This window comes from Letharia lupina (genome assembly GCF_014066315.1).
Source record: "Letharia lupina isolate WasteWater1 chromosome Unknown contig_20, whole genome shotgun sequence".
Taxonomy (NCBI): domain Eukaryota; kingdom Fungi; phylum Ascomycota; class Lecanoromycetes; order Lecanorales; family Parmeliaceae; genus Letharia; species Letharia lupina.
In genome coordinates, this window is record NW_023502989.1 from 490,001 (window position 1) to 500,937 (window position 10,937).

A 10,937-nucleotide genomic window follows, 5' to 3' on the forward strand; every position below is an offset into this window, starting at 1 on the left:
AACTAAAACTCATTTAAGAGTGAAAGCTCTTATTTATAAAGAATAATAAAATATTCGTCGCTATAAAAGTAATATTATTATCGATAAACTCGATAATAAATAATTATCTAGATTAATTATTCTATATATAGTTATAATATATTCGAAGATAATATTTTATATTCTAATTAGCTTATTTAATCTATTCATTAATTTTAGAATAAAAGACTATTAATAATTTAGCCTTAATTTCGAGTTATTTATAAAAGACTTTCTATATTATTAATATAAATTAAGAGCTTTTATTCGAAATTATCGACGTCGATAGACTATATAAGCGAAAGATCTTCTTAAATAATATATTAATTATCTTTTTAATCATAATTCCTTCGTTTATATTAGAGTATATAACGTAATATTATTTCTTAATAAGTCGATTTATCGCTATCTAGATAGCGTTATATCTATTAAATATAAATAAACTTATTACGAAGTCTATCGAGATATTCTATTATCGCTTTTAAGAAATTAGTAGAGATTATAATAGATTATATTTCTAATCGCGAGAGGCTTTAGATCTATAATAAATATAGTAATTTCGAATATAAATAGTAATAATAGCTTTTATATTTTATTAATAGTATTTTTACTTAAGTAGCTTATAGATATAAACTACGTCGAAATATTTATATAAAAATTAATTATATACTTCGCGAATAACGTTAATATATAAATCTTTTAATACTTATAAGCGATTTTTATAATAGAGTACCTCGTTCTTTATAGAGTATTTATTAAATATAACTTCGCAGAGTTTATTCTTATCTTTCGTAATCGTCTTATAAATTTTATTATAAAACTTATTAATCTTATTTTCTTAGATTATTCTATAAAAGATAAAATCGTTAATAATATAAATTTTAATATCTTTATTATTAAATTTTAAATGATTAAATATGAGTATTATTTAATATTACTACTTTAAATATTTATTCTCTAGACTATTTAACTTAAAATCGACTATATATATAAGTATATTAATTTTAATATTCTAAGGCTTTAGGCGATAGATAATTTTAATATTAAATTTAAATAGTATATTTAAATAGCGAGCCTAGCGATAATTTAGATTTCTTTCTTTTATAAAGTATATTAAGTCTTTATAATTTATAAAGATCTTAATAGAGATATTAATATATTTTAATTTAAAACGCTAATATTTTAGATAGCGAATAATAGCTAATAACTTTTTATTATAAATCTAATAGTTATATTTAATTAAAATAAAGTTTTTATTATAAAAAGCTATTAAGTATAAGACTTCGTTATTGTTATATTAGAATAGAATATTATTATTAATATAATTAGAGAAGTTTATTTCGAGTATAATATTTTTTAATCTATCGAAATAGCGTAGAATCGAAGCTCTTATAATAACTATCTTTAATAAATAAAAGACTTTTTAATAGATTAATAATTAATTAAATATTACTTTCTTAATTATAAATTTTATTATTAATTTTACAATTTTTAAGAAGTCTCTTATAAATTAATAATAGAAGTTATAAAAGCTAATAAAGGCTTATATCTCCTTTAAATTAATAGAGGTAGATTATTTAATAATAGCTTGAATTTTAATAGAATCTATTTATAGGCTATTAATTAAAATAAGAAAATCTAAAAATTTCATCTTCTAGACGTGAAATTCGTATTTAAGAATATCTATCTATAATCCGACCTTCTATAATTTTTAAAGAATCTTTCGAATATACGTAATATATTCTTTTCTCGATTAATTATAAATAAGAATATTGTCGAGATAGACTTAATAGAAGTCGTTTAGATACTTAAATAGAATATTATTTATATATTACTAATAGATAACTAAGTTATTAATTAGATCGAAGAAAAGTACTTAATATTTATATATATCGAGGGAGATAATAAATATAGTAAAATTCTTACTATCGAGATATATACGTAATTTATTAAATATAACTATAATATTTAATTAAGTGAAATATTTATAGCCCTAAATTCTCGCGAGAACCTCGTCTATTAATGAAATTAAATATCGATTTCTCTTAGTAATAATATTTAGTCTTCGATAGTCTATATAAAAGCGTAGGCCCTCGTTTAATTTCTTAATAAATAGAATAGGGGATACGAACGGAGTATGACTAGGTGTTATGAAATCCTTTTTCAAGTGCTTATTTAAATATTTCTTAATTTATTTTAACTTATATTCTAATATAAAATAGACTTAACTCTTTAATAATTCGATAATATTAATCTCTATAAATTTTAATTTATAATTATAAGAGCGATATAATAATAGTTCGTTTATCTTTATTTTATTAAAAATATTTAAATAGTTATAATACTTCGTAGAAAGTTTTTATTTAATATTTTTAGAACTAATAATTTTAATAACGCTAATTTAAATAGAATAATTCGATTTATAGCACCTTTTATACTTCTTTTCTAAATTATAAGAATATAACTTATTAATCAATACGCGAGGATTACGTAATTTCTTCTAAAGAGGTAACTCTTTCGATAGTAAGTTATAGATCTTATTTATAATAAGAATAAATAAATAATTTCTCTTATTACACGCTAATTAATAGTATAATATAATATTAATTTCAATAATATTAATAAATTATAAATCTATATCTTATTTTTATCTTATATTCTAAAAAGTAGATATTAATCTCTTCTTATTAATTAATTCGCTAAGAATATTTAAGTCGATAATAAAGTCTAAGTCGTTATTATATATAAGTTAAAAAGAAGATTTTTTCTTTAAGATAATCTATAGAATAGAGGGTTTCGATTTCGAATTTAATAAGATAGCGAGATCCTTCGCTATCGAGATCTTATTATTATTATAATTATAGCGATCTAATATAAAAAGAATCTTATCTTTTATTATATCGAGAAGCACTCTATACTTATTTATTTATGATTTTCTTAGAATTATATTATATATAAAAAGAGCGATAAGTATAGAATACGTTCCCTCTTAATAGTTATTTATTATTATTATTAAAAATAAATAATAGATAATAGATTTCTTTACAATCCGGCCATCGTAATTTTTTAGAGATTTAGATTTTAATAGTAAGATCGATTTTAATAGTAATTCTTTATAAATTTTATAAACTAGAAACTTATTAATAACTATATATATTCTAATATATTTACTATTAATAAGAGCGTTCTAAAGTAAGTATTTTTATTTCTATAATAATAGCGTAACTTATATTCTAAAAGAACGACGTATTAAAGAATTATTAAGAGTATCTAATAAGTATATATTATAGATTCCTCTTATTATAACTTTAATAGAGATTATTTATTTTCTAAATTCTTAGAGACTTCGTAAGCGTTAACTAATAGATTTATCTTATATTTATTATCGATAATAAGTTTATAGATTTTTATCTTTTATAAGGCCTTCTTATTAGCGTTAATCTATCTCTATATTAAATAATCGCGTCTTATATAATCTATCTTCCTATAATTAAAATATATTAAATTTCTTAAATCTATATTAATTATTATCTTCGATATACTCTAAAAGATATTTAAGATATAAATACTCGATATAATAGCGAAAGATATATAATTCTCGATTATAGCGATAATTATCTTTCTTATTCGAGTTATAATAATTTTAAGAATTATTTTATTAATAATTAAAGCTAGATATAGTTTATAGCTTACGCGCTATAAGTTATTATTATTTATAAAATATTTCTTAATATTCTTTAAAGATATAAATTTATAATTAGAAAAAGCTATAAAAATAAAGTAGAGTTAAGTATATATTTATAACTTAATATCTAAATTATTTCTTAGATAAATTTCGTTATAATTAAATATAAAATTAAGTCTAATAAATTTTATATAGAATCTATTAAAGAACTAGATTATCTATTAGAGAAAATCGTATTCGCATTTTATCTTTTTATAATAATTTATCTCTTTATAGATCTTAGTTAGCTAGTCTATAACCTCGCTAACTAATATATAAAAGTTTATAATACTTCTATATCTTCTATTTAGAGTATAAGAGATTACTTTTCTATTTATATGTGATAAAAGATAAGTAATCTAAAACGTCTTAGTAAAATAGTAATTCTTATTATCTAATAACTTTTCCTTTATTTTAACTAATTAATTCTCTTATATAAGATCTTTATTATTAATAAAGAAGAGAGAATTTGATAGCTTAATAGACTTCTCTTTTCTATAGATAAGAAGTAAAACTTAGATAAACTCTATTAAGATTAACGCTTATATCTTAGAAGTGATTTATAGATCTCTAAGTATATCTAATTATATTACTATTAGCTATTATTAAAGCTTCTTATTCTATTCTTATAGCTTCTCGATTTTAATATTAACTTACTTTAAGCGTTATTAAATCTTATTCTATTAATCTACTATCTTATTCTTCTTAATCTTAAAATTAATATATTATTTAGTTATATCTTAAAATTAATTTTATTAATAATAAAGATCGTAAAGTATAATAAGAAATTAATTAGGCTTCTTATCGATTTAATTATATAGTTAATCGATATTAATAATCTATTATAGATTTATAATAATCGCGATATTCTTTATTATATCGTTAGATAATAAGAATTATTATTAATTAAATATCTAAGTAAAAAGATTATTAACTCGATTTATCTTACTTAATTATATATTAAAAATAATAATTTTAAAATAAAGATAAGAGAGTTACGTTATTTCTCTTAATTCTTTAATATTATAAATATTAAGCGAAAAAAAAAAGAAAAACTTCTTATAATATCCTTTATAAGACTTTACTATAAATTCGAAAAATAATATTATATTTTATAAAGACTTTTTTCTCTAATTTATAGATTATTTAGACTATTATAAAAATCATAGATAATCTAAATATCGTTTTTTTAAATACTTTTACTTCGCTTAGAGAATTAATTATATAATTATTAAGTTAAATAATAATTTCTTTAAATTTACTAGTCGTATAAATAAACTAATTTAATAATTACTTTATCCCTCTAACTAATTATAAGACTATTACGCTATCTCGATAGATATTCTTTATAATATATTATCTATATAATAGATTTACTTAAAAATATAATAACTTAACTTAATATCTTATTAAAGCCTCTATTAATAGATTTCTTAAATTTATTTACTAATTCGAATATAGTAAGTAAGATAATCTAGTTATAGTATTAGAATTAATATAGATATAATATTAATATAGATATATTAAATAAGATAACTAGATATTAGATAGCTATATAGATAGAAGATATTAAGTAATAGTAGATAACTTTATTAAGACACGCTAGACCCTAATAGGTTATAGGGCTAAATAATATATTAAGAAAGATATAGAGTACGATCGTAATAGAGCTATAGATATTAAAGTATCGCTATAATAACGTAAGTATTATAAGTAAGTACTATAAGTACTATAAGCAAGTACTATAAGCAAGTATTATAAGTAAGTACTATAAGTAAGTAAATAAGTATTATAAATAAGTAAGTAAGTATTATAAGTAAGTAAGTAAGTATTATAAATAACTAAATATATAAATAGTATAATTTCTTTATAATTATCTAGTATACTCGTCTCTTAATTAATTAAGGCGTCGTAAAGATAATAAATACTTTAAATATTACTCTTTCGAGTGTCTTAAAGTTCGCTATAAAATTAGTTATATAATTATAGAGTAATTTAATAATATATATTTTTATTATATAGAGAAGAAGAAGTTCTTATATCGACGATGGTGATAGTAATATTATACTTTTTAGATTCGCTATAATACTTCTTTTAAGTATATTATCGAAGCGTTAAGAGACTTTAATTTAAAATAAAATTATTATTAAATAAGAAAGTAATAATTAAAGAGATATTTTACTCTAAAATAATAGAAATAATTATTCTAATTTTAATATTTTATAATTTTTATAAGATAGAAAATATTAAAATAATTTAATTTAATTAATTAAGATTTTTTAAATCGCTTCTAAATCGTAGCTATTAAACTTTAAATTAATAATAAATAGTTATTAATAGTTTTCTTTATAGGATATTAAATAGTTAATATCGATTAAGATTATTAATAGCGATAGCGAGATTAATTAATAACGCGATACTATCTCGAAAGACCTTTATAAATAGAATTATAAAGAAAGTATATTCGATAAGTTCTATATAAAGTAATTATTAAATAATAAGAGTTTAAGTAATTAATTTTTAAATATTAAAAAGTAAGATATAGATATAATTTCTGGATTTCGAATAAATTTAATTCGTTTAAAAATACGTTATTCGAAATTCTCTAGAGTTATCTATTAATTTATTAAAGAAATAAAGATCTTATTTATTATAAAAGTAATATACTCTAATAAATCTCTTTTAATATATATCTAATAATATATTAGTAATATCGAAATTATTAACTTATTATAAAGCTTTTAATTATAAATAAAAGAGAAATAGAAGATCTCTTTAGAAGAGAATTAAGCGAGATAGAAAATTAGACTATTAAGGGCTATATATATATACTTTAAAAATTATAATATCGCCTTTATATATTAATATATTAATTATATAATTAGTCTATATTAATAAATTAATCTAAAATTAAATTAATAATATAGAGTTATATTTATAAGTCTTTCTAGATAATAGCTTAGTTTACTTCTTAGATAATTATTTATAAATAATAAAGATCGTTCGCTTATAACTATTCTTCGTGCTAATCTTCTATTACTTATTTCTTTACTCTTTTAAAACGCTCTTTTCTTTCTTATATATTTCTTATTAATTAATTTAAATAATAACGATCTTAAGAGAAGAAAGACTATCGTCTATAGTAAGACTCTAAATTTATTAGATTTAATATAAGAATTCTTAAGAAATAGAATAAGTTACTTATAAAATCGAAATTATCGCTTTATAATACATTCTATATACTCTTATTCTTACTCTTATTTATACTCTTATTAAAAATATTTTTTAATTTCGCTTACTCTTTTTCTTCTTCTTTTTATTTAATAAAGTCTTCTTCTTCTTTAATAAAGCCGTCACTATAAAAAATCTCCTCCAAAATATATTTAAAATTATTTTTATTATTATTTAAGATTATAATAATTTTATACTTATTAAATTTATCTAGCTTAAGTTATAGATTTAATAATATATAAAATAATTAATATTAAGACTTTATTTTAGAATTAGAATTAATCTTATTTTCTTCTTTAGTCTTCTATTCTTCTTACTTAAATTTCATCTTAATTCTAATAAATTTTCTCTCTTTTTTAATTTTTAATTAATTTTTATAAAAAGATATAAATTTTAATTCTCTAGATTTTATATTATCTTCTAATTCTTTCTTAAATAATAATATATAAATAATATCTAGAATTAAGAAAGCTTATACTACGTTATCTCTTTTAAAGTCTTTAATAATTAGATTATTTTAGATATTAATTATATCGTTAAATATAAGAGTAAATATAGAGAGAGTTTTAGCTTTAAATTTATCTATAAAAAGAATTATTAAACTCTAGATAATTTATTTATTAATATATTAAATTTTATTAATAAGATCTAACTACCTTTTTTCGCTTATAAGAAATTTATCGATAAAGTCTTATAGCTTATAACTCTTTTAAAATACTCGTTATTTTACTGCGATATTAATTATCTCTATTATAGATATTAGTATATATTAATTAAAGAGAATAATTAACTTATCGATCTAAAAGGACCTTACTTTCGAATACTCTTTTATATTAAATATAAGAGAAGCTTATTCGTCGTATTAATATATATATATATCTATTATAAAATAATATATAGGCTTATATATATTATTAAGCCCTAGATTAATAAAATAAAATCTAATATTAAATCGAGATAGCGCTATTATTATTAGAAAATAAAGGCGTATAGCGAAGATACTAGCGCTAATATAAGAAAGAAATCTATCTACTTTTTAAGTTTTAAGAATAAATCGCTAGCGAAAGTATTTATTAATAAAGACTTTAATCTCGCTCTTATTATATAGATTTAGCTTATATCTAATAAAAATAATTCTTTAAATAATTATTATAGATATAATTCTCTAAAATTATAAGATAGAAGATCTATTCGTTAAATTAATATTAGACTAATTTAATAAAACTCTTTTTTATAAAGTAAATCGAGTATTTAAAGCTTAAAATATATTAATAATTAATTAAAAGAGGGTATAAATAATAAGTATTAAGCTATTTAAGAATTTATTTATTTATTTTAATAAATAATTATATTTACTATAAGCGATACTTAAAGATAGATAATTAATATTAATATTAAAAATCTTATACTATTATTAAGGCGCTTTATTTATATTAATTATATAAAATATCTAATAAGAGATAAATAAAAAAGAAGATCTCGAAATTATAAAAAGAGCTTTGTTAGAATATCAGGTATGTGATGTGTAGAACGGACGGATTGATTCTCCAAAACCTCTCCGGGGCCAGGTCCTAAATACAGTACAAAATCAGGTGGCTGGAAAACATGGTGGCTGGGATACGCGGAGGCCAAAAACATGGTGGCTGGGATGCGCGGGGGCCACATTTCAACACTCCCCTGCAGCCACGCTCCCAGTCCACCCAACAAGAAATGAAGCTATACACAACTCCCAACAACAGGCCATTCCAGCCTCAACAACAACAGGCCATTCCAGCCGTAACAATAACAAGCCTCAACAAACAACAGGCCATTCCAGCCTCAACAACAACACCGTAACAATAACAGGCCATTCCAGCCTCAACAACAACAGGCCATTCCAGCCGTAACAACAATAGGCCATTCCAGCCGTAATAATAGGCCATTCCAGCCTTTCAACAACAAACAGGCCATTCCAGCCCAGGCCATTCCAGCCTTTCAACAACAAACAGGCCATTCCAGCCCAGGCCATTCCAGCCCAGGCCATTCCAGCCTTTCAACAACAAACAGGCCATTCCAGCCTTTCAACAACAAACAGGCCATTCCAGCCTTTCAACAAAAACAGGCCATTCCAGCCTTAGAACGAATAGGCTATCGCAGCCTGAGCCTCCCCTAACTCGGTACGCTTCCGCTTGACACCAACCTGCGGTTGATACCATTCCGGGGCCAAATCAGGACGTTCAGTCCAACACACCGGTCCATGTAGCCTCCCACACGTCTTATATGGGGGCTTATCAGCCTTTCCTCTAACAGCCGCAGCCGCAAATATAGCTCTCTCCTCTTCCTCCGGAAATTTTAGTCTTTCTCCCTTCCTCTCTTCCTCCAGAAGCATAGTACAGGCCTTTTCTGCAGTCATATCCGGTGTAACGTCCCAAATCTTGGTCAAGTATTGGAGATGTCCGGGGAGCGATATGAAGAGACAAAGAATGGTTTGTTTATCGGGGATAAGAATGACGTTTGTAGCGGCAATTCGTTCTTCGAGTAACTTGATATGGGTAAGGTATTCGGATATCGTTTCGAAGCTGGTGTACTTCAAAGTGTAGAATTCTTTCGTGAGTCGCATAAATTCTTCGTTACCCGTGGGTCGATAGAGTGTGATTAATCGGGATAGCATTCGAAAGCCACAGTTAAACTCGTCAATGATAAGCCGTTGCTTAACAGAGCCGCTGACGATAGGTGTTATAACGTCGGCAGCCTCTATAGAGGATTCTTTCCACTTGACTAGGGCTGCCACGGTTAGTGACTCGGGGGGGGTCTCTTGAGTATACTTCCATAGCTTCTGTTTACGTAGCAGGGCACGTATATCCATAAGCCATTCGGAATAGTTACCCTCATGAAGTTGGCGAATAGGTGACTTGAATGATAGGTCGAGAATAGCGCGTTGAGACATAGTGGTAGCGAGGTATGGTAGTAGGACAAGGTAGCAGCGAGGTATGGTAGCAGCGTCAGAACCGGGCTCATAACCTGTTAGAATATCAGGTATGTGATGTGTAGAACGGACGGATTGATTCTCCAAAACCTCTCCGGGGCCAGGTCCTAAATACAGTACAAAATCAGGTGGCTGGAAAACATGGTGGCTGGGATGCGCGGAGGCCAAAAACATGGTGGCTGGGATGCGCGGGGGCCACATTTCAACAAGCTTTAAGCCTTTAAAAGCTTTCTAAATAAATTCGTCTTAAATAATAAACTTATAAATACTTTATAAATATAAGATTTAAGTATTATAATAAAAAGTCTATATCTTCTTAATAGATAAATTTAATAATTAAAATAAAGTTTAAAAGATATATTTAGAAGCTAATACGTTAATTAATATAAAGATTAATATAAATATAATAAAGCTAGCAAAAATAAGTAAAGCTAGATCTTAATTAAAAATAAAATAATCTTTAATTTATTTTATAAGCGCTAAGTAATTTTAGAGAAGATTATAAGTCTTATAATAATATTAAATGAATTTAGAAGAATAATAAAGACTTTAAATAGCTCGGATTTATTCTCGCTAGACGTCTTAATAATATAACTATTAAATTAATATAGCTATTAATATAGTAATTATAAATAAAAATCCTTTTCTCTATTAGCTCTATTACTATTAAAAATACGCCTATTATATTTAAATATTCATTATAAAATATAATTTAACTAATATTCGAATATAGCTATTATCGAGATTATTCTTTTATCTATTTATATTTTATTAAGCCGCCTTTTTTTTATTATATTTTTTTTTAATTAATTATTAGCTTTCTTCTCTTTTATTATAAATTAAACTTCTAAATACTAAATAATTATTTATAACTATTCTTTCTTTTATAATTATAATATATTTATTATATAATATTATAGACTTATTTTAATTATTAAAGAAATAGATCGATTGCTAAGAACTAGCTTTTATCTTTATAAAAATTAAATATATTTAAAA

At 22.8% G+C, this 10,937-nt stretch overlaps 1 protein-coding gene across 1 annotated transcript; it reads right to left on the reverse strand.

The window, feature by feature from the left end:
• Window positions 1-9,086: 9,086 nt before the first annotated feature.
• Window positions 9,087-9,899, reverse strand: HO133_004993 (uncharacterized protein; the record flags this gene model as incomplete). The annotated part of the gene is made up of 1 exon (XM_037295905.1): window positions 9,087-9,899. The coding sequence occupies one exon, from the start codon at window positions 9,897-9,899 to the stop codon at window positions 9,087-9,089; it is 813 nt and encodes a 270-aa protein (XP_037148603.1).
• Window positions 9,900-10,937: the final 1,038 nt, after the last annotated feature.